The 24698-nt window shown below is 37.3% G+C and overlaps 4 protein-coding genes and 1 pseudogene across 4 annotated transcripts; 2 read left to right on the forward strand and 3 right to left on the reverse strand.

The window, feature by feature from the left end:
• Positions 1–1172: 1172 nt before the first annotated feature.
• Positions 1173–2669, reverse strand: LOC125206155 (protein FAR1-RELATED SEQUENCE 5-like). The gene has a single exon (XM_048105447.1). It carries the CDS (start codon positions 2667–2669, stop codon positions 1173–1175), a length of 1497 nt encoding a protein of 498 aa, XP_047961404.1.
• A 172-nt stretch (positions 2670–2841) lies between these two features.
• LOC125206156 (protein FAR1-RELATED SEQUENCE 5-like) lies at positions 2842–4164 on the reverse strand. The gene is made up of 2 exons (XM_048105448.1): positions 4158–4164; positions 2842–3542 (listed from the first exon to the last, which is right to left on the reverse strand). Exons 1-2 carry the CDS (start codon positions 4162–4164, stop codon positions 2842–2844), a joined length of 708 nt encoding a protein of 235 aa, XP_047961405.1.
• A 248-nt stretch (positions 4165–4412) lies between these two features.
• Positions 4413–11774, forward strand: LOC125206157 (annotated as a pseudogene).
• Positions 11775–14168: 2394 nt separating this feature from the next.
• On the forward strand, positions 14169–14528 carry LOC125206158 (putative glycine-rich cell wall structural protein 1). The gene has a single exon (XM_048105449.1). It carries the CDS (start codon positions 14169–14171, stop codon positions 14526–14528), a length of 360 nt encoding a protein of 119 aa, XP_047961406.1.
• A 1664-nt stretch (positions 14529–16192) lies between these two features.
• On the reverse strand, positions 16193–18178 carry LOC125208596 (histone-lysine N-methyltransferase, H3 lysine-9 specific SUVH5-like). The gene is made up of 2 exons (XM_048108243.1): positions 16518–18178; positions 16193–16392 (listed from the first exon to the last, which is right to left on the reverse strand). The coding sequence occupies exon 1, from the start codon at positions 17534–17536 to the stop codon at positions 16532–16534; it is 1005 nt and encodes a 334-aa protein (XP_047964200.1). The 5' UTR covers positions 17537–18178; the 3' UTR covers positions 16193–16392; positions 16518–16531.
• Positions 18179–24698: the final 6520 nt, after the last annotated feature.

A 24698-nucleotide genomic window follows, 5' to 3' on the forward strand; every position in this document is an offset into this window, starting at 1 on the left:
GGTTGTCTACGTAGACGACTGTATCAAGACAATGCAGCTTGAATTCTTGTCGCTGGCGCCGTTCAAGCGCGTGAGCCCAGCCATTGTAGACACTTGGAGCGCCCACTTGAATAACATGGAGAAGCTCAAAGCTCCCGAAACAGTTGCTAGGGTCTTCTTCTCGACAAAACCATGCGATTACGCTTAAGCCATCTGATGTACATACGTTAACCTAATTTCATTTGTACAGTTTTTCTTCCCGGTTTGGGGTTCTACACATCAGTATGTGGTGTGTTTTGATCTGCCGGATGGCAACATGAACATCATCGACCACACATTGGCTGACTCCCACAAATCGTTCAAGGCAAAATATGGGAAAACACCCTCCCTTCTGGTGCGTGTTTGAGGGTATTCCATTAAGTTGCATTACATTCGGATAACTGTGCATTATTTGTGTTTCTAACGCATTTTTTTGTGGGAATTTGTTGCAGAAACAATTTTTCGCAGAAGCGCTGGTGAAGTTGAAAGCTAATCAAAAGGCAGCCGAGGTCCGAAAATGTAAGACACATGTGGTGGCTATGACTTGGAGGAGAAACGAGCCCATCTGTGGAGACGGCGGTGTACATCATGCGGCACATGGAGACTTATTTCGGCGGAAAGGACAAAGATTGGCAGTGTGGATTCACCGGCAAAGGGACAAAAAATCTGGAAATGTACAGAATGAAGGTAGCAAACGCACTGCTGTCTTCTACACACAATTCTGAGCGCGACACCAACATCTCTTATGCCGCCAAGTTCTGGAAAGAGAAGCCGCCAAAGTTCAATTTCGATAAGTGGGTCGACGAGTTTGGGCTGGATTGATTGCAAGAGTACTGATTAGAAACGATGTGGATTTTAAGTTGAAGACAGATAGTTTGGGGTAACTTATTTTGATTTGGTCAAATGACGAATGCTTTGAACCATACACTTGTTTTGATTATAAATGCGCTAATGCACAAAACCAAGAAAATCAACTAATGGAATGAATAGAGGGAGTGATGCATATAATATACTTATTAATGCAAGGTTGTAAGTCGATAAAGGACAGTAAACATCGCAACTCCACAGAGTTATTACGCAAAAATTGACCACAGCGCTACAAATAATAAGAACAAAACCGAGACGAAAAAGTATTTTATTAGTTACAAAACACATCAAGCTTTCTTCTTGCCTTTACTAAGCGCTTTCTCCTTCTCCATCTCTTTAAGCATTGGACAGTTTCTAGAGTCGTGATGGCCCAACTCATCGCACGCCTTACAACGTCTAAGAGGCCTAGTTGCCTCCTTTATAGCCTTTTCTCTCTTTGAAACCAGTCGGCTCGCGGAGCTGCTAGCATGACCCTTCGTCTTTACAACATCCGGAGGATGGACCTCTACAACTTCAGGCCTTGGCATTCCGTAAAATTCTTCAATCATGCGCCTCTTTTCAAACGCCGAGGTTGGAGGAGTTCCAGCTTGAAGAGAATTACCAAGTTCTTCCAAACCACTTACGAAACCACGAAGCACTTCAATGTCACTCTCAAAACGTCGAATAAAACCGTAGAACAGCGATATTCCTTGATTTGTAACAGTCTGCCTATCCTCAACGGTGGACCTTGTCTCTACGGTGGACCTTGTCTCTACGGTGACATCAAGTCCATGTACGGCCTTGGCTAAGGGAGTCTTCATCCATCGGCTGTTGCAGTACATCTCTGGAATTTTTGACACTTCATTGTTCCTGAATAGAAAAAAAATGTGGCAACACAAATAGCCCTGCCTACCGAACAATTTGCAGTCGCACGAGTATGATTCGTCAGTCTTGTCGTGTGTCACGGAATACGAATTCCGTCGGCTATCCCCAAGCTTGTAGGTGTCAATCGTATCTGTTGATGAAAAACCAAGCACACGGCATCTGTCATTCCCATCAACAATTTCTTCTTGTATCTTCCTGAACATACTGTCTGTGTAAATCGTCGCAGCATGTTTCTCGAAACCCAACTTAGTGGCCAGTATGGGCACGGAAGTAGCATCGTTGTAGTCCAGCTTTGTTCTAGCATTCCGCTGAAAGTCCAGTGCATTGTTGAAATACAAGTATAATTCGGCAAGGTTCGCTCGGGGCTTCATAAAATTTTTGTAGAAACTGTTTTCAGATTCTGATATGGACGTAGTCCTAATCATCGAACCGAGTGGGAAATCTCTGAAGTAGGTCGGTATCCACATCTGTCTATACTCGTACAATGTGTTCAACCAATCAACGTCTTCCAGCTCATAACGCTCAATCACTCCATTCCACTCCTCTTCAAATTCGTCGGGTTCAAGCAAGTCCGACCAAACGCATGCATTGAATTCCTTCTTGAAATCTTCGTCCCTAAGCAACCTGCCTGGAACCTTGGAAGCCAACTTGTGCATTATATGCCACATGCACCATCGGTGTCGAGTTCCTACAAGAACCTCTTGAATAGCTGATCTCATGCCCAAGTCTTGATCGGTCACAATCATTTTGGGGGCTACACCCATGCATTCGACGAAATGTTTGAACAACCAGGCAAAGGCCCCTGTTTTCTCGTTGCAGACCAATCCAGCAGCAAATGTTACGGGTTTACCGTGATTGTCCTTCCCCGTGAAAGGTGTGAAGGTCATGCAATACCTGCGATGCACACAGGTATGCAGCATTGGCGTAATTAATTCTGAATAATGCATAACGATAAAGGTGTAATGCAAATGTATTGCTTTATAATGCATTCAGTAAAGTACAACAAAATCGTCATATATAATGTATACCTGTTTGTGTTGTAAGTGGAGTCAAACGCCACTATGTCACCAAACATATGGTAGTTCCTCTTCATCAAACTATCACACCAAAAAGGGCAACCAACTGGTTAGCAGCATTAACTTCGTAGTGATATGTGAAGGCATCCGACAACTCCTTCTTCTTCGCCATGTCGTCCAACACCATCTGCACGTCACAACCGTGTGCGAATGCTTTGATGTCGCGAGATGTGTTCCTAATATCCCCAAGATTGCAACCGACAAGTTCAAACCCACCGAGGATTTCCTTCAACACCTTAAAGGTAAGGGTGGGGCCTATATTAGCCTTGGAACAGTCAAGAATGAATTTGTGATGTACGTCATCCAACTTCCGGTTAAGTGTCATAAACTGCTGATGCTCCGACTCCACCATACAATGGTTGTGAACCTCGTTGAACTCGTGAATAATATATCCCGGTATTCCTGCTTCGGAAAAGTACTTGAAGGATATACAAGCTTTACAACCACACCGCTTGGAAAGCCGCCTGCGTTTAAGAGTAAAACCAGAGCGTGCATTAACATCGTCTTCCTCGTTCGACCTCTTGCAGCCCTCCCTATTGCATACCACATAAAACCAAGTAGTAACACCATCCGCCGCCTTCCTCATACCTTGTTTGCGCGTATCAAACCCAACAGCGCGGGCATACACATCATAAAACGCAAACGCAAAATCTAAGGATTGGAACTTCTGACCAATCACAGGCTTCAATTGTGGAGAACATTCAGGTATAACAAACACTGAACATAAAATCAAAACAACAAGCGTATTAGAATTTAGTTTCATTAAATGATATGAACCATACATTAAATATAAGAAAGAATGCATTATACTTTATTATTTGTACATTACATACGTCGAATAAAACCACACAGCGGCCGAGATAATAACAAAACCCTATTCAAAAAACTGAACCTTGTCGACTAAACAAAATAATACACCCTCAAAACCAATGACTGCTAAATCGTAGTGGATTAGATTAAACTCGCCCAATACAGTCAAACACGACAACTAATAAAAAAAACCATGAGATTATATAATTAACAAAAATGACATCAGAATAAACACAAAAATCGTAAAATATCAAGAAGATGAACGAACTCAGATTCATAATCAAAATATGAAGTCCTTAAATTACCTTCTTCCATTGTTGGAGAATAAGAAGAAAAATCACAAAGGCTGCAAGTTTTTCTATTCTTCTAATAAGATGAACGAACTCAGATTCACGACTTCCTCCGGATTAACGCCTCTGTGATGTATTGATACAGAAATATTTTTTTGGAGAGAGAAGAAAGATTCTGCTAATTCCATGAAAAAAACAGACGCAATATACTGTGGAGAGAAAATCAAGCAACCTTCCATAACTAACTCTAATGTGATTTCCTAAAACACCCTACACGATTATTTTAAGCATTTAAATTAATAATATGTGACATTATTTAGGGCCATAAGATCTTTAAATTGAATGGCCAAGATTAAAAAGGAGAATAGAGCTATATAAAATGAAAAAGTATCGATTTCAATGTCCGTCTATGAATGGAAATCCCATTATCAACTTTCACAGCTATATCAGATGAAATGTTGCATTCAAGCGGCTGTTCTAAACCAATATGTGTATCGCCAGGAATGGACTCACGCTCACTGGACTCAAACAGCTATCGCTAGATGATTCCAGCAGAAGGCGCACACTTGCTTTATATCTGTTGGCTAGGCTTGCTCAGGTACAAGTGCTCTATATCTCATTTCCAAGTTTTTGCCTACTGTATGAGGTCGGTCCTATTACTGCTCTTTCCATGTACTCTAATTTATTTAATAATTTAAACAGTGTGCCTATAACTCGGCTAAATCTAAAAACAAATTCCATTTGTGGGGAAGTCATTGGAACCATGGAGACACTCTACTCTTTGCAATAGCTTGCGCGGAATCTTGTTTACTGCTTCTTTGTGTGTGCGTTTATCATTACATATTGTCTTTAATATAGTCATTTTTACTTTTTGATGGGCAAACGAAATAAATTCAAAGACCGCACCACTGTGGACTCAAACATGAGATCTTATATGTAGTCTTTGGTACAGTAGTTGGTTACCTATAAGAGCCCTTCTATCTTATTTTTAAGACATGGAACTTGTATTAAGAAACTTCGTACAGGGTTACTTTAATGTTCGCTATTAGTTGTTTTATCAATATTGTATTTCCTCTAATTATAAGAACTTCTCAGGTTATGTACTCCTTTGTTATGCGCCCTGAGAGCTTGCCAAAATCATATCAAGATTTCATTCAGAAAACAGGCCCTGTTGCTGCTCATGCTGTAGAGGCTCTCCCGTAGATGTTGGTTCACTAGCTGCTTACCTATCTGGCAGGACATCCAGTGATGTGAAGTTGGATAAATTTCCTGAACTTATTCCCTGTTCAGTCATTCATCCTGATACAAAATCATGCCTAGTTCACAATGCTAATGCTGTGAAGGCAACTTTCAGAAAGACATTCCCCTTGTATTTCTCTTTGACATTTGTCCCGTATGTTGTTCTGCGCCTGCAAAAGGTACTTCTCTATTTGACCATTTTTCTTTTGTGGCCCTTTACATTACATTGTTTTGATAAATTAAGTTACTGAAGTGAAACAGATGAACTTGAGCTAAAAGCAAATAGTAAATTATGTGTTTCTATACTTCTAATACAATGATAAATGCAAAAGACTTGTGTGATCCAGCAAGAATACACAATACTCCATCTGTTTTTTAAAAATAACAACTATTGTCATTTTGCGTCATTCCTAAAAGCTAGAAACTTTAGAATCTTTCTATTTTAGGGCATGGACCCCACATTCCACTAACTCTACTTTCACTACTTTTTCTCTTCCGATCCTCCCTCTTACTTTACTCAATTTTCTTTTCCTCTCTCTTACTTTAACAATTCTTCTCACTTACTTTACCAATTGTGCATTAAAACTCGTGCCGTTTCAAATGTTTCTATTTTTTGAATACGGAGGGAATATATTTTTTGTTGTGGTGTGCCCATGCAAACGTGAGGTTCATCAAGCTGGAGCAATTGGCTCGGGGAAAAGGAGAGGTCTGGAAGTGAGCTAGACCAAGAGGCTCGGAACTAGCCGTTGGAAGAATCAGTTATAACTGATTGGGACAGCTGGAAGGGAGTTGAGTTTAGTTTGGTTGTAACTTCTCTTAGATAGCTATATGATTCCTTTTGTTTTCAAGTTGTAACACACGCACAATATCACTTTCAAGATAGATAGGAAAGCTCTTGCTTAGAGAGAGTTGAGAGCGCATCATCTTGTAGAGTGAGACATCATCTTCTTCTTCTTTCACACTTGATCAATAAATTCCATATTACTTCTCTGTGGACGTAGGCACCTTGCCGAACCACGTTAGATCCTCGGTGTGCTTTCGATTTCTTGCTCGGTTAGTTGTGTAGATCAAGTAGTTGAATCCTAACAAGTGGCGCCGTCCCGTGGGAATTCGATCCCAGATGATCTTGGGCGTTTTGAAGATTGATTGCTGACGCTCTTTCTGGGGAATTGAGGGTGAGTTTTCTGTTTTGAAGCTGATCTTGTTGAGTAGCAGATCAGTTGTTTATAAAAATGTCTACAACAAAGTTCGAAGTTGATAAGTTCACCGGCCGAAATGATTTTGGATTGTGGAGGCTAAAGATGAAGGCCATCCTTGATGCATCAAGGCCTTTGGGAGATTCTAAGTGCCAGTGAAGATGAAGGCAAGAAGCCTGAGGCAGATGAGAAGGAGAAGGCTAGAATGCAAGATATGCAATATAAGGCATATAGCACCTTGATCTTGAATCTCACTGACAAGGTGCTTAAGGAAGTTTCCAAGGAAGACTCTGCATCTGGTGTGTGGAAGAAGTTAGAGTCATTGTACATGACAAAGTCCCTTGCAAATCGGCTGCATTTGAAGTAGAAGTTGCTGACCTTCAAGATCTTAGATACAAAAGATATTGCTGAGCAGCTTGAAGATTTTGGGAAATGCATTGATGATCTTGAAAACATAGATGGGGAGATCAAAGATGAGGACAAGGCATTAATGTTGCTGAATTCCCTTCCCAAAAGTTATGAACATTTCAAGGATGCCATGCTTCTTGGGAGAGAATCAAAGATTGGCTATGAAGAGGTACATTCGGCTCTCAAGCTCAAGGACTTTCAGAGAGCTATAGTGAAGCAGCCAGATCCTGCAGCCGAGAGTTTGTATATCAAGAACAATGGCAAGAAGGGGCCCAAGAAAAAGTTCACACAAGAAAGGGACAAGAGTGAGGGTGGAAAGGAGACTAGAAGCTGCCACTACTGCAAGAAACCTGGACACCTCAAGAAGGCATGTTTTGCTTGGAAAAGAAAGCAGGAGCAGGAGAAACTTGGTGGTGGAGAGACGGCTGATCTGGCTCAGGAAGTGGAGGCACCAGAGGCCTTGAACATTCATGATGGAGCTGCTATTGAGGAGTCCTGGATAATGGACTCCGGGTGCAGTTTTCATATATGCTCTCATAAATCTTGGTTCCATAATTTCAGTAGCTCTTAAGGATCTGTTATGCTTGGCAATGATCAGGTTTGTGAGGTAAAAGGGATTGGAGAGATCAAGCTAAAAATGAGCAATGGCAGCATCAAGATCCAGACAGAGGTCAGGTTTATACCCAAGATAAGGAGAAACCTCATATCTATAGGAGTTCTGGAATCAAAAGGGTATAAGTTTGAATCAGCAGATGGGATACTCAGGGTCACTAAGAATTCAAGGATCATCATGGAGGCCAAAAGAAGAAACACTCTGTACTATTTGTTGGCAGAGACAATGATTGGGGCAGGAGCTGTTTTATTTTCTCAGATAGTGAATATGGATTCTTGGCATGCCAGGTTGGGCCATGTTGGTGAAAAGGGGATCGGGGCACTGGCTAGGCAAGGAGCTATCAAAGTTGGTGCATCAGATAGTATTGGTAGATGTGAGTCATGCATCCTGGGGAAGGCCAAGAAACTGCCTTATGCAACTGGCAGACACAGCTCTACTGCCCCCTTCATGTATGTTCATAGTGATCTGTGGGGCCCTGCACAAACAGAGTCTATGGGTGGAGGTAAATATTTCATCTCTCTCATAGATGATTATTCTAGGAAAGTGTGGGTGTATATCTTAAAAGAAAACTCTCGAGCCTTTGCAAAGTTCAAAGAGTGGCACACTAGATATGAAAATGAAAGAGGGAGCACTCTGAAGTGCCTAAGAACAGACAATGGCATGGAATTTCTGTCAGCCGAGTTTGAGGAATTTTGCAAGGGAAAGGGGATCAAAAGGCACAGGACAGCCCCTAGAAATCCACAACAGAATCGGGTTACTGAGAGGATGAATAGGACATTGTTGGAAAGAGTTAGATGCATGTTGTTCTCCTCTAGACTGCCTAAGAGTTTTTGGGCTGAGGCCATTGCTACTGCCGCAATACTCATCAATAAATGCCCATCATCTGCCATTGATAATGAAACTCCAGATCAGAGATGGTTTGGGAAGCTGGGTGACTACTCCAGTTTGAGGAGTTTTGGATGTGCAGCCTATGCACACATAAAGCAGAATAAGCTAGAGCCCAGAGCCAAGAAGTGTGTGTTGCTGGGGTTTCAAGAGAATGTGAAAGCCTACAGGTTATGAAATCTGGATAAAGAGGGTCAGAGAATCATAGTGAGCAGAGATGTGACTTTTAATGAGGATGAAATGCCATTCAAAGCTGCACAGAATGCTGAAGCCACTGCTGGTAGTAATGTGCAGAATTTTTTGAGGTTGGAGAAAGCTCCACTAGATCTGATAATGATGAGGATACTGAGGTTCTAGAGAGTTCAGATGAAGGTGGAGTTTCTGGAGGTCAACAGCCTCATGGTGGAGATGATCAGCCTACAGTTATGGGTCAGGAACCAAGGAGAAACACCAAGCTTCCTGATAGATTCTCTGACTATGACATGAGTTTCTTTGATCTATGTGTGGCTGAGGTGTTGATATATTCAGTGCCATCAACATATGAGGAGGCCATAAAATGCAAGGAAAGTCAGAAGTGGATAAAGGCAATGAGAGAAGAAATAGATTCTCTGTTGAAGAATGGAACTTGGATATTGGTGAAGGATCCAGGAACTCAGAAATTAATCAGTTGAAAATGGATCTTCAAGAAGAAAGTGGAAGTAGGAGAAACTGAAAGCATACGTTTCAAGGCTAGATTGGTGGCTAGAGGCTTCACACAAGTGGAAGGAATTGATTACAGTGAATTATTCTCTCCAGTGGTGAAGCACACCTCCATCAGAATTCTACTGGCCCTTACTGCACATTTTAATTGGGAGTTGCATCAACTCGATGTTAAAACTACATACTTGCATGGGGATCTAGAGGAAACAATATACATGGTTCAGCCTAAGGGTTTTGAGAAGCCTGGGGAAGAGGATAAAGTCTGTATGTTGAAGAAGAGTCTATATGGGCTCAAGCAAAGCAGTAGGCAGTGGAACATTAAATTTCATGAGCATATGGTGAGTATGGATTTTGAGAGATCTAGCTTTGATAGTTGTGTATACTTGAAGAGAAAAGGTGGAGAGATAGTTGCCTACCTACTATTGTATGTGGATGATATCCTATTGGCAGGATCCAGCAAGAAAGAGCTGCGGCTGGTCAAGGATGAGTTGAAGCTTAAATTTGATATGAAGGATTTGGGAAAGGCCAAGAGGATACTTGGCATGGACATTTACAGAGAAAGAAAAAAGAGAAAGTTGAAGCTGGTTCAAACAGACAATGTCAACAAGGTGATTAAGAGGTATCAGATGGAAGATGCAAAATCAGTATATGTTCCATTGGCCAGCCATTTTAGACTAAGTAAAGAGCATATGCCAAGGTCAAATGAAGATAGAAAGGAGATGAGATTGATTCCATATGCCAACATTGTGGGCAGTGTGATGTACCTAATGATCTGCACAAGGCCAGATGTGGCTCATGCAATTAGTGTAGTCAGCAGGTATATGGCTGAACCAGGAAGAGAGCATTGGAATGCTTTAAAATGGATCTTGAAATATCTGAGAGGATCTGCCAATGTTGGTTTGAAGTTTGGAGATAAAACATGGTCAGAAAGGAATGATATTCTGGAGGTTTCTGTGATTCAGACTATGCAACAAATTTGGATAATAGAAAATCTCAGAGTGGTTAGATCTTCACACTATATGGCACAACAATTAGTTGGAAGTCGAATTTGCAGTCTGTGGTTGCTTTGTCCACAACTGAAGCTGAGTATATATCTCTGACTGAGGCTGCAAAGGAAGGGAAATGGCTACAAGGAATTCTTCATTATTTTGGCATTCATCTAGATGGAGTAAGGATCAATTGTGACAGCAACTCAGCAATATGTTTGGCAAAACATCAGATGTTGCATGAGAGGAGCAAACATATTGATGTGAGGAGGCACTTTATCAGGGATGAAATCCAGAATGGGAGGATTAAGGTAGTGAAGGTTCCAATTGAAGATAATGCTTCTGATATGTTGACTAAGCCTCTGCCAATTTCTAAGTTCAGACATTGCTTGGACTTAGTGGAGGTTGTGGAATGATGAGTCTCTGTAAATGGATGAGAAGGGAGTTAGATATTGATCATGTTTGCAAGGTCAAGGTGGAGATTTGTTGTGGTGTGCCCATGCAAACGTGAGGTTCATCAAGATGGAGCAATTGGCTTGGGGAAAAGGAGAGGTCTGGAAGTGAGCTAGACCAAGAGGCTCGGAACTAGCCGTTGGAAGAATCAGTTATAACTGATTGGGACAGCTGGAAGGGAGTTGAGTTTAGCTCGGTTATAACTTCTCTTATATAGCTAGATGATTCCTTTTTGTTTTCAAGTTGTAACACACGCACAATATCACTTTCAATATAGATAGGAAAGCTCTTGCTTAGAGAGAGTTGAGAGCGCATCATCTTGAATAGTGAGACATCATCTTCTTCTTCTTTCACACTTGATCAATAAATTCCATAATACTTCTCCGTGGACGTAGGCACCTTGCCGAACCACGTTAGATCCTCGGTGTGCTTTCGATTTCTTGCTCGGTTAGTTGTGTAGATCAAGTAGTTGAATCCTAACATTTTTTTTGAATTTTTAGAATGGTTAATATATACTTATATTTTTCTTCATTTACATTCCCATTCCCCAGTTCATGGATGCTCCAGTTCGTACATGTCATTCTGCTGTTACAAATTCTGTTCGTTCAACTTCTTTCTTGTCCGCTTTTGTTGGTATCTTTCAGGTGGTTTTTCTGCTTGCTACGTTTATTATGCCTATACATCTAAATATAATTGTACTGATTTAATCTCCTCAAAAAAAAAAAAGGGGGAGTAATATGTTTGCATAGAAAAGTGGCATTGAAGGACCACAAGCTAGTTTATTGGCTTGCTGGAGGACTATCTGCCCTTTCTGTGTTATTGGAGAAGAAAGCTAGACGTGGCGAACTAGGCTTGTATGTTCTTCCAAGAGCTGGAGAATCTTTTTGGTACATTTTGGTGAATCGCCGTTTGCTGCCAGATATCAAGAATGAAGACTGGAAGTGTACCCTGGTGCACCATTACCATCTCTTACCTCAGTGCTCTTACATTTATTTATTGTTGCCAAGTACAAGTAGTGATTAGTTTCTGGTAACTCGAAATGCTTGCACATGTATTGTCGAATGACTGTACCGCGCTTCCAAGTCACAAATCAAGAGTTTTGCATTCAAATATACTTAATTCTGTATCTCAACTTTGTAGGTGGCTTTGTTCTGCGTGTGTATGGGTGGATTAATGTATTACCTGGAGCAAGTCCTTTCCTGAGGGGCCTGATTTGTCGATTCCTTGCCAGCAGAATTAGCAGTCCCGGGCCTCCAGCAGGCCGAAGCGCGTCTTACTCATATCTACAAACTCTGGATGCGCTTGACAACCAAGAGAATGGAACTACATCTTCTGAAAAGTACAATCTTGAATCAATTCCTGGACTCTAAGCTTCTATTTGCTCGCTGCTGAGGAGGGGATAACTATTCCTTGATGGAATTCAACAAAAATAATTCATTTAATTCAGATTTGTTTTTTTGGGCAACCCAAGAAGATGGATGGTTATTTTAGTCCTGACACCTGTGAAAAATTATTAGTTTGGTGGGGTCTGCTTGATTTCTGGATTTGAATCTTCACGAGATTGATATTCTCAAGTGAAAGTTGGAAGAGAATTTCAGGATGCGTATGTGCCATGTAAATAAATGTAACACATATATCTTGTTATCTTTAAATGCATAGTTAAGAGTAGATTTTAGAATGTCAATTCTTTAAATAAAATTTCTTTTGAGCAAGCTATACATGTACAGGCTTTTACCAAGATGATATTTACTACTTCCTCCATTCGATAGTAGGGAATGTGTTTCTTTTCGGCACGCGATTTAAGAAAAATTGTGTTAAGTAAGTTAAGTAAAGAAAGAATAAAGTAGGAAATGAAAAAAGTAGAGATATTCAAGTAAGAGATATTCAAGTAAGAAAGAAGAAATGTGTTGATTTTTATTAAAATTGGAAATGATTCCACTATTATGGAACATACCGAAATGGCAAAATGACTCAACTACTACGTAACAGAAAGAGTATTTTACATCCAGTACATTTGTTTACACAGTGAAGCAATAAACAATTTGGCGGCAAGATATTGAAGAAGAAAGAGAGAATCCCAGCCCCTTGACAACAAGGTCTAAATATTTAAAGCAAAGGGTCGACCTTGTTAATAACTCACGCTAATATAGAGAGTATTCCAATGGTCATGTATTTGTTATTTATTGTCATTATCTCTACGTGTCACCATTGAGTAATAATTTGAGTCATTTTTAGGGACATAAAAGGAAAGAGGTAGTATGTTTTAGGGACGGAGGGAATATTATGGTTGAAATATTTAAAACTATTCAAGAAAATATAGAACATGTCCTTATTTCATTTATTTTATTTGAGTTTTTAATGTATTTTATTAATACGTCTGGATAAAACATTAATATGGTCCAACGTATACTTAATTATGTAAAGATAACAAGTTATTAAATACCCGATTCGGTGATTTATTAAATTAATATAACTTTTTAGATCAAATGATCATCTTTAAAAATATGACAAATTACTGCCATTTTGAATAAATCTGAATTTTATTATTGTTGAAATTAAGATTACAGTCAAGTTAGAAACTCGATCTCTAAATGTGGAGTTATGATCCCAACGTTCAATGTATAAATATGTTAATAAAATCTCATTCCTGCTAAAAAAACACAAATTTTTTAAACAATATTTACATTTGAAAATGATTCCTCATTTCAGAATCGATAAAATAACTTCATGAATTTTTGTACACTTCCGTTTTATGTTTATTTATTATATTGGCATATATTGCATGTAAATCATTAATTTTATTCCAACGTAGCTTAGACATTATTGTATGAGGTACCGATTTTGAGCCCTCTTAATATTATTTGTAATTTCTTCTTTTATATAAGAGTTTATTTTAAAAAAACGTAAAACTTATATAATAGAATTTTCTTCCTGCGTGATAGAGTGGAGATTCAAGCCACTTAAATATGAATGTGTAAAATTACAAAATTTGTTAATTAATATTGCTTTCACACGAACCACACTGTCTAATCTTCTAATTAATTAATTATAACATGCATGAGGTTTAAGAATATATACATGTTTCTTGCATAATTAAAACTGAAAAACAAGCATTCTTTCTTAATCAACTAGCTAGTCCTATCTTTTGCTACATTTTGACCTTCCATTATGTTGTACTCCCTCCGTTCCATAAAAGATGTCACACTTGTGGGACGGCACGAGATTTTAGGGGGTTTTGTTTTGTGTGTTGAATGGAGAGAGAAAATATAATTTTTATATTCAAGTGAGAGAGAACTTTTACCAAAAAGAGAAATGTGACATCTTTTGTGGGACAAACTAAAAAGGAAAGCGCGACATCTTTTGTGGGACGGAGGGATTACTACTTATCTTAATTACACTCTAATTACAACATCAAAAAACAAGATATTATTCCTTGAAGGGACCATATAATTCTATATTTGTGGTTTGGACATTAATTTCTAGAATAGGCGGTGGTGCAAATCATGTGTGGCAGTACACATTACATATATCGTGGGGGGAAATCTAGTCCTTTTTCGCAAGTGCACCCCCAGAATTAGTTATTAGTGTTCACGGGTCCACTTTTTTCTACACAAATAATATATGTCCCATTTAATATTTCACTATATATATAGTGCTTGCCTAATACCATAAGTCATATGAATAGAATAAACTCCAATCAGCTCAAAATGCGTACAACAATGCCAATTCTCCATGTTACAATAATTTTATTTCTCTTAGCATCGATGAATTGTTGGGCACATAGGTATTGTGGCGAAGGAGGAAGACGAAGGATCACGGCCTCATTGGAGCCTAGTTCCAGTGGGGGTAGCGGGGAAGCCCACGCTCCGAGTTGGGACTATAGTTGGGGGTGGGGCTCCAGCCCGACATCCGGGTGGGGCTACGGATCAGGCTCGGGTAAGTCTCCTAACGGGTTTGGGTTTGGGTCGGGGTCTGGCTCAGGCACCGGATATGGTTATGGTTCGGGTAGTGGTGGCGCTCATGGAGGCGGTTATGGGAGTGGCAATGGAAACAAAGGCGGTAACGGTGGTGCGGACGAAGACCATTCACCATCAAGTGGTGGCGGCAACAACAAGCATGGTTGAATATGGACTAGTATAAGTAATGTGTATGGTTTAACTATATATGTAGTGTGACACATGGATCGTGTGTGATGCTTTTATGCCAAATTATTGGTGTTGGTGTGGAATCATGTGTGTATGAAAAGGCAGCTTTTGTGTCGTCATAAAAAATAAGTCTCTTAAAAATACAAACTATTTTTATTTTGATCTACTCTTTAAAATAAAAACTTTTTAAATAATATCGTGAATAATACTACATTAGTCTCTTCCTCTTTCTTACTGTACTCATTTCTACATTCCTCTCTCTTACTTCACAAATAATTATGAATTATCTCTTACTTTTTCAATTGTGCAACTCATGCCTTTTCAAAAGTTTCTACTCTCTCCGTCTCACTCTAAGCGGAACATTTCTATTCCGGCACGACATTTCATGTAGTGTTATTTTGTGAATTAAATGGAGAGAGGGAAAAAAATAGAGAAAGTGAAGTTTTTATTTTAAGAAATGTGTCATTTAGAGTAGGATAACAATGCAAAAAGGAAAATGGTTCACTTAGAATGAGACGAAGGGAGTATATTTTAAGGACGAAGGTAGTCAGTACTCCCTCCCTCCGTCCCCCAGATTTTGTCACAGTTTGACCGGGCATGGATTTTAAGAAATGTAATGGAAAGTGGATTAAAAAAGTTGGTAGGGTGTAGGTCCTCCTTTTAAAATATTAGTTTTATACTCCCTTCGTCCCATAATAGATGTCACACTTTTCTTTTTAGTTTGTCCCACAAAAAATGTCACATTTCTTTTCTTAGAAAAAGTTTCCTCTCACATTAATATAAATATATTATTCTATCTTTCACTTAACGCACAAAACAACATCTCCTAAAATCATGTGTGCCAATCCCCAAGTGTGACATCTACTATGAGACGGATGGAGTAATAAAATATAAGTGGGAATAAGTTAGTGGAAAGTGGAGTATACTACCAAAAATGGTAAAAAGTGAAATGTGACAAATTTTATGGGACGAACAGAAATGAAAAGATGTGACAAAATTTCAGGGATGAGGGAGTAATACAATATGAAGCTGTGTGCAATTTCTTGAAAGTAATATCCCGATTAGTTTCGTAGGTCTGTATAATTAATGAATGTTTTGTTACCCTAATTTTAGCAACGGGTTGTCTACGTCCGGTGGAGCCAGAAAATCATATTTTGAAGAAAAAGTTACATATAGGATAATTTTAAGTATTTCAAAAGGGACAATTAAGAATTACATCAAAATAATTCAAAATGGAATTCAGAAACATGCTTGATTTGTGTGGTTCATAACTGGTAGCTCAATTCCTCTTTAATTATAGTATTAACAGGTTCTGAATTTAGCGGTTCAATCTCCTTTGTTGCTGTAAACGTATCACAAGCTCGTTTAATTTGAGCATTTAGTAAACCTCGAGCCTCAAAATTTGAGCATTTTTAGAGTCGATCCTCTTCCCAAGCCTGATGATCCCAAACATGTTAGCGGATTAGAGAAAAATGCTATATATGGGATTTTATTATAGTAGGAGTAATTGTTTTTATTTCATTTAAGGACGTAAGTATAACCCCAAATGACACATCTTCAAGACAATGCAGGGTATTACAACAACCAAAAAAAGTAGAGTACTACTATTTATGTAAATTTAAGAAATCACAAGAACCCTATGAAATGGGGGATTTGTTCATGCAACAATAATGAGTGTAAAACCTTCAAGATCAAATGGCATGAAAATGTGCAAAATACTTCATACAAACCAAAATCAAAGAACACAATACAAGGATTGATTTTCTCCATGTTCTCTAGCAACAGTTTCACAATACCAAAATCTCTATTTTCTCTTCCACTTCAAGCTGCTGCTCAACATTTTCTGAAGCAACAAAGTCCATCAGTTGCTGTCGATAATATTAATAGTAGAGCATGGATTTTCTCCAAAATTTTATAAAACACTTCCAATTCTAAAAGAACAAAAGCCAACTTCATAAAGATTCGTACCTGAACTGCGGCTACTACAGCCAGCCCTTGCATTTGTGAGAACCACAATGGCAAGCCTTTCTCTTAATGTTTCCATCACGAACCTTCATGTAATTATAATCATACATGAGTTCCTGCCAAGGAGGGATTCGCTTTTGTGCAAAAAACATAATATGGGGCATTCTCTTGTCATCATGATCATACAAAACCTCTTGAGGAAACACATTAGGGTCACAGCCGTGGTTAATAAATCTACCAATATTACCACACTTGGCAGCATCAAGAGAAAAACCATCACCATGATATATATCAAACAGATATTCATCCTCGTTGGCCTCAGACTCACTCAATATCTCCCCAATATATTCACATATGAAACTTCCAGGCATGATGTAATTCCTGGATCTCACCCCCCAACCTATTGATTTGGTCTTGAAAATCTCCAATTGGATACTAGGACCGTGCTGGCTGACTCTATTCTTACAAGATGGGGGGCATTTGCATAAAGGTCCACACTCATGGACTGTACCATTAGTCCATGGTTCCATAAGTAAGCCTTTTTCACCATATGGAATCTCACCTCCATTCTTCTTAACACAGGGGCATTGCACAGAGTTGGAGCAGCCATTCACGCAATCACAACCAACAGGCACACTAATCCAATCCAGATGTCGGTAAACAACGCTGGTAGTGTAAGTGAAAGGTGGTGGACGATCATCGTCCACTCCATTCCTTGCACGAACTTTATAGTTCTCTTTTCCTTGTGAGACATCATTTAGCAAGCAGATACCTGTGACCTGTTTTCTCCCTTTAACATTATTCCTTCGCTTCCCTGGTGATGGTTTGTAGCAATCTGCGATGACACGAATCCTAGGTTGCCCTGGCAGCCTCTGCAATTCAAATTTGTAAACCAATTTACAATTTTGAGTGTCTTTTTCTCCCCAGTACTTATTTACCTTATACAGGCCATCGTACACATACACATATCTGCGATTTTCTTTTCTTTTACGGATGACTCTAACCGGAAACGCCTTTTCCATACTATTAACCAATGCAAGATTTCCTCTCTTCAGCTTTTGATCTGATGCAGTATTGGCAGATATATTTGGATTCCCACCTTGGCCAGAGTATATCAGAATATCATGTTGTGTAGCCTTATTCTCATATCGCCCGGAATCCACAACACTAGTAGCATATGGTGTCTCATCCTCCTTATCCTTCACATAATAAATTCCACAAATCAAATGGCAATTGAGACCAACAACAGCAAGTTCCGCCCTAAGGGAGAATTCATCACCAATCTGAATGCCAGGTATATGGTGGCTTGTCAGGGATGAAATTCATTTTCTTTTGCTTCACACAATTATATGCACGATAATACAGAAAATTAGTGCCTTCTTCTCCTGCAGGCTCACTCCCATGCTCCTGCAAGAGTTTAGCATATTCCTCTTTGAACAGTTTTAGAGCTTCCACCACTTTATTTCCCTGAGGATGCTCACGAGGCACAATCTCCAAATTAATATATTTCTTGTGATTCTCACCGTCTTCTTGTTCAACTTTACACTTGAGTGAATATGTGGCACTAGCATCAGTGGCATCATCCGACATGGTTTCAGTTCCACAAACATTTTCCTCTTGAAGACTAACTTCATCTTCATCTTTTGACACGGTTTCAGTCCCACCGGCTTCATTCCCACTGCTTGCATTAGAATTAACACAAGTGTGAGGAGGAAAGGCATGATGAGAGTTGAAAGGGGGATATTGATCCATGGATTCTCCCAAGTGTTTGAGATAAGGAAACTTAGCATCAAAATGACACATATACTCTTTTGCCTCAGCTGTAGCTGCATTCAGTTCCTCCATCTCATGCTTAAAGAACACCTCATTTTGATGAACCATATTACCAATTGACACCGACTTTTCAGATTTTTGTTTCATATCAAATATTTACCAGAGCATTCATCACTGTATTTTGATTGAAAACATTAATTAGAAGCTAACAAAAATGACACATCAAAATCAAAGCTGATGGAATTATATCATTGTTCACAGGATTTGTTAGCAAAACAAAATCAAGTTCTAGTCCTAATATAGTATGAATATTAACTGCAACAGCATATACTCCGTATAAATTAAAATCAAAACCTACCTAAGATTTTTGAATTGAAACTTTGAAAGTTCCTATTCAGAATTCAAAATTATACTACGTATTAAACGAATAGAGATACGTAGTTAAGAATAAATCGAATTGATCATAACACAGTGAGTAGATTAGAAGAAATAGAGTTAGTTACCTTAGTAGGAGTGGAACTTCAACTTAGTTTCCACGCAAATGAAAATGTAAATGTAAATGCAAAAAATGAGGGTTAAGCTAATTCGGAAGAAGCGGTTATACTTATAAAGGAGTGGGGAAGTGTTCACTTTTCAGTAAACGTGTATTGATTCCAACTCCAATTCCTAATCGTGGGAAAATATACAAGTGTAAAATTGTGGAATCTATACAATACAATATATAAAAGGAAAGGAGAGTTTTGGGGGCACATTAAATTTATTGAGTAATCGTGGGTACATTTTGTAACCGCAACCCACATTTAAAATATATTTAGGGTGGTAATTACAAGCTAAGGGGAAAAGTGGAAAGCGGTTATTTAGATAGTAGAGTCGAGAATTTAAAATCAATTTAATTTATTTTTATTTTATCAGTTATATCCACTTAAATATTTCTCAAACAGGTTTTCTGTTTTTGCTTGTTCTTACTGCTACTAGATTTTAATGGTTCCAGCCACTAGTGTATCTGGCCTCATTTTCTTGATTCTAGGTTGATTGGATTGGGCAAAAGAACCAAATAGATGTTGGTGCAGCCTGTGCTTATGCTTCATTTGTTTTGTTAACTGTTTCCTAATGTATTTCTCAGCTATAGCTGCTGGAGTGAAATAGATTGTTTTGGTTGGATCAATGGGAGGAACAAATCCAAATCACACTCTAAATAGCCTGGGAAACAGAAATATCTTGGTTCGTCCTCTTGTTTCATTGATTTTTTCATTGTTGAAATCCAGGATTAGGTTGCTTCTTGGCTTTTTGCAACAAGTATCTACACAAATATTTAGCAAATACTCTGGAAACCTATTATTAATCTGGATTTATCTATACATTGTCTGCTCCCAGGGTTTACATATTCTTGCGGAATGTTACTCGGAGTTTCCGTTCCTACTCATCGACACTTTTTGCGTAAGAATCCATATCTTTGTTCGAGTAAAGTACATTAAGATTTTTATCATTTTTTTTCATTGAGATGATTCAAACGGATATTTTATTTGCCTTGATGAACAAATGGCTCGGCAAGATCACTTTGGAGACGTAAACATCTCCCAGTTTCACATATGGCTGAGGTACACAATTTAGTTTCTAAAATCATCATTCATTCACTCTTGGTATCATCTTTATCATGTGATATGTGGGGGGAAATTTAATTGCCATTTAATTTTAAAATTTTTATCAAATTAAATATAACATGTGATTAAGTGAAGTGAATTGGAGGTTTTAATATGTTATGTGTGATTAAGTGGAGTGAGTGGAAGGGCTATGTCATTTAAATTAAATTTGGTTTGACCATTTGATTAGAATTCCAAATAAAATATTTTTTGTCCTTTCATTGAATGCATGTGGTGTGAATTGTTCGATTGTGTACTTTCATGGGTCTCATCTTATGCTTTGTTCTACGGACTATCGTTTTAATACATATTAATTATTGATTTTGTGCATTGCAAATTGATTTTATTCCTTATTTTATTGTAGGTTTAGGTGAGGCGGGTGGCTTTATAGATGACAAACGAGTTATTTTACTCATGAGTTCTGTTGAAGAGTGACGAATTGTGAAGAATTGAATGTTTTAGTTTATAATGATGAGATTGGTTTTAATTTTAAAGTTAATGTTATAAAGAAGTTTTAAAAATGATGAGTAATTATCCATTGTGTTTAATTCTTTATTGTGATAGATTTTTATCTTCATATTCCATGATTTAATGATTAAATATTATATTATGTTATTTATTTGAAATTTATTATGCTTCAATGTTGATTGTTAATATTGATTCTAATTTTATTTAATTAATTTAAAATTAAAAATTAGTATCTTAAAAATATATTAATCCGTGCATAGCACAGGCGTGATACTAGTTTTTATTAAAAATAACATGAAATATTGAAGCTAAAAACTCCACTCCCACGCTGAGTGGAAAGTTAAGGACAACTAATGTAAGATACCTTCCTCTCTACAACAAACCCTAACTAATCTAACTACTTCATTCTATCTAATGTTGGCACACTTGGTAATATATGTAATTTTAGGATTTGTTATTTTTTATGATAAATGGAGAAATAAAATAATACATTTATATTAATATGAGAAAAAACTTTTTCTTAAAAAAAAGAATGTGATACTGAAATACTAAAAATGAAAGTTTGAGATCTATTATGAGACGAGGAAATACTACTTAGATTTTCTCCAGATTACTATGTCTATATGCTTATGCTTAACTGAATATCCTATGTTTGATACTCCCTTCGTCCCAGTTTTATAGTCACATTTTGCCATAAAAGTCCGTCCCACATTTATAGTCACATTTGGAATTTTTCATATTTAGGCATAAAATTTTACCCCATTATTCACTAAAATTACACCCAAATGTCATTATCAACACAAAAATAAACCAAAACAAAAATAAAAAACCAAAAAGTCAACAAGGGACCCACCTTCAACCAACTCACTTAATTTATTACACACTCCACCATTTCACTCTTCCATCTCACTTTATTTATTACACACTCCACCATCTCACTTCATTAATTACACACTCCATCAATTCCTTAAAATCCATGCCCTAACTAAATGTAACTATAAATGTGGGACGGAGGGAGTATTAAAAATTGTTGGTACCTTGCTTTGGGGAACTCTTCTCTTGGGTTGAGGATTGAAAATCAGCTCTATCACTTTCCTTTTGATTTTGTGATTTCTGTAGGGGCTATATATATATATACAGCTGATTATCTTGTTTGTCATGGTCAGAAAAGACTACCCCATTTCTGCTATATTAATTTACTGTGTGCAGTTGGTGTGACTGATTTGCCAGGATTGTACATGATCTTCAATTAATGTCCAATGGACAAAGGAAAACTTCCATTTTGGTATTTGAACTTTGGTTGTTTCTTGCAGTCTCTTTGCTGCCAATATTAATTTCATCTCTACAGTTTGTACTTTTTTGTCGATTTTTTGGGAGATTTACTAATCAATTTTTGTGTTAAAATTGGCATGATAACAACTCGCCGCTAAGGGAATATGGCTTCTCATGGAAGATGAAAAAGATTGATTTTGCATGAACCTACACATGCCTCCAAGAATTAAACCATAATTTCCTTTGTTCTCAAATTGCTATGGAAAAGGATTTCCATTTGTATTACAACTACTTTAACTAGCTTACAAGATTCTATTTTCATTATTCTAATGTTATTTGCATAAGAAAACCCAAAAGTAATTAATTGTGTAATTCCTTTAAAAATTGGTGTAAGAGCGCAACGTTGCACATAGCATTGATTGTATATCCTGTCGAAATGAACGCAAATAAACACTCTACTAATCAAATTTTAATATCTTTTGTAATACACATGTGTCCACATTTGTCACTCCATCCACTCCATCCACAACGTGTACACTCCATCCACCAAATAATGTCCACATTTGTCACTTTTATCCATCAACAAAATAATATCCACATTTGTAATTTTTGGGATCAAAATCAATGCTCAACCTAAATTAAAAACTGCCGTTTACACTCCTTAAAGATTGTTAGGAATTGTTCAGTAACAGTATTTGCTTCACTTCATTTTGCAACTTATAGATTTTACTCATTCTAATCTTTTGTCACATACTACTTAGCACAATATTCTGGAGAAAATAATTTTATTAAAATTCTTGTTTCTATCGACGTCAGTGTACGGCATTTTAAATTTGGTTACACATTTTTTTATTTATTTCACTATATAAATTATTATTGGTTGATTTATACACTCTCCGTCCCATTAGAAATGGAACATTTGTTTTTTGACATGCATGAGATTTTATGTTGTTTTATTTTGTCAGTTATTGAGAAGATAAAAAAGTAAAAGAGATGAAAAATTAGAGATGATGTTGTTTTTATTTTTGAAATCATTTAATTTTTAATAAAACTACCCATAAAGAAAAATATTTTATTTTTAATAGGACAGATATAGTAGTATTTTATTTCTCGTTTAAGTATGCTATATACATAGCATATTAACTTGTTTGTCTTGGTAAGAATTACTCCCCATTTCAGCTAATCCTTTTTCAGTGTGCAGTGATGCCCAATGGACAAAGGTAAACTTCCATTTTGGAAATTGAACATGTTTGTTTCTTGCAGTCACTATGCTGCCACTATCATCACCACTTTTAGTAGGAGTACTAATCCATCCATTTTTGTGTTAAAATTGGCAGGATGTTGGAAAATATTGATTCTCTTGGAAGAAGAAAAAGATTTGACAGTCTGTGGAATGTTGCCCGAGTATACACTTGAAGATACTAACAGTGGAAGCAAGCCGTCGGATTATTATAATTTAATAATTATTAATCGTACAAATAAATCACATAATAATCATATCTATTTAGCAGATTATTTAGACAAAATCTATTCGCGTAATTTTCACATGTATCTGCTCATAACTTGAATTAATCATGCTTTAAGAATATTGAAACCTTAACATGCTTTTCTACGGAGCAGAAATAATACCTAATTAATTCTCTAAAAAAACTGATGATGGCTAGCGACTTCTCCATGTGACGCTTTGAATACTAGACCACGGATCTTCTCTCTGGTTCCCGAACTGTACTCTAATATCAGTGTGGGCTGATCTCACCGGAATACTAGGACTTAAATAAAGAAGACAGAAATTCTACTTCACGGAGGAGAATGAAAAATCGCCCAACTCCTATTGGGGGGGGGACGAAATTTTTAGAGAAAAATAATGTGTTGTGTTATTTTTCTGTCTTTATTCTGCTATTTATATTAAGTTCCTTTTGGGCCCAGGTTTTGGATATGGGCTCATCCAATTTACTTTTTACTAATTAAATTGAACCCACAATTTAATATAAGCTTTAATTGGAATATTACGAGCAGCCACTACAGAAGTAATATTGAACTCTCCCCATCCAAATCCGAAATTATAAGTAATCCGAGTTTTCGTTTTAACTTTCATTTCTCGCGCTTAAGATAAAAATGTCCATTAATTAATTAATGTCTGCTATGGACTTAATTAATTAATTTCTTTTTAAATCCAAGAGTGGACTTAGCATGAAACACTTATTTATTATTCATAGAGTAATCAAACTCCAACTAGCTAGGTTCCGAATAATAAAACCTTGTTTCGCGCACCTCTTGAGGACATTATCAAACGAGACTCACCTCACGCACGATTCAATATAATAGCAATCCTAGCACCGCTAGATATTAATCACCACTACCCAATATATCAGGATTATTGGGTTACGAAAAACCCGCACCATTTGATAAGTCAAAGTAATGCATAATCAATACCGTATGCTCAATGATAACCTACATACATTGATCCGTTCAGTGCTTTACCACACCAATGTCATCTTATTTCAGTAAGACTTAGAAATATGCGGACTGACATTGCAACCTTTCACGATGGATACTCTAATTCCATCTAGGTCGTGAAATTCTTCTTTTTCTTTGTTTAGGACTGACCGTGTTACCTTAAAGTGGACGCCGCTCACAACCGGTCTACTAAAACAAAGACGTAGGTTTTGTTAAGTTAACTTATACATTTAAACATGCATTAACATCCATTAAATGTAAAACATAACAACATTATGACAAAAATAATCTGTTTTATTCCTTGGAAAATAAAATAAGAGTTTTACGGTATTCAATCACTCGAAACGTGATTTATAGTATACAAACTCTAACAATCTCCCACTTATACTCAAAATATTTTCTAGTATACAAACTCTAACAATCTCCCACTTATTTTATGTGTTAGGTAGAGAGAATAAAGTAAGAAATAAGGGAAAAATATATAGATAAAGGGGTTTCTATTTTTAGTAAATGGGTTATCTTGAGTGAGACAAACTAATAGCATCCACAATAAGAATAGGTCAGCCACTCTCTC

Source organism: Salvia hispanica, chromosome 2 (assembly GCF_023119035.1).
Source record: "Salvia hispanica cultivar TCC Black 2014 chromosome 2, UniMelb_Shisp_WGS_1.0, whole genome shotgun sequence".
Taxonomy (NCBI): domain Eukaryota; kingdom Viridiplantae; phylum Streptophyta; class Magnoliopsida; order Lamiales; family Lamiaceae; genus Salvia; species Salvia hispanica.

What these genes read in the sequence shown, in the direction of transcription:
- LOC125206155 (XM_048105447.1), bottom strand. Translation starts at nt 2,669, where the DNA reads ATGCTGCATACCTGTGTGCATCGCAGGTATTGCATGACCTTCACACCT.
- LOC125206158 (XM_048105449.1), top strand. Translation starts at nt 14,169, where the DNA reads ATGAATTGTTGGGCACATAGGTATTGTGGCGAAGGAGGAAGACGAAGG.
- LOC125208596 (XM_048108243.1), bottom strand. Translation starts at nt 17,536, where the DNA reads ATGGAAAAGGCGTTTCCGGTTAGAGTCATCCGTAAAAGAAAAGAAAAT.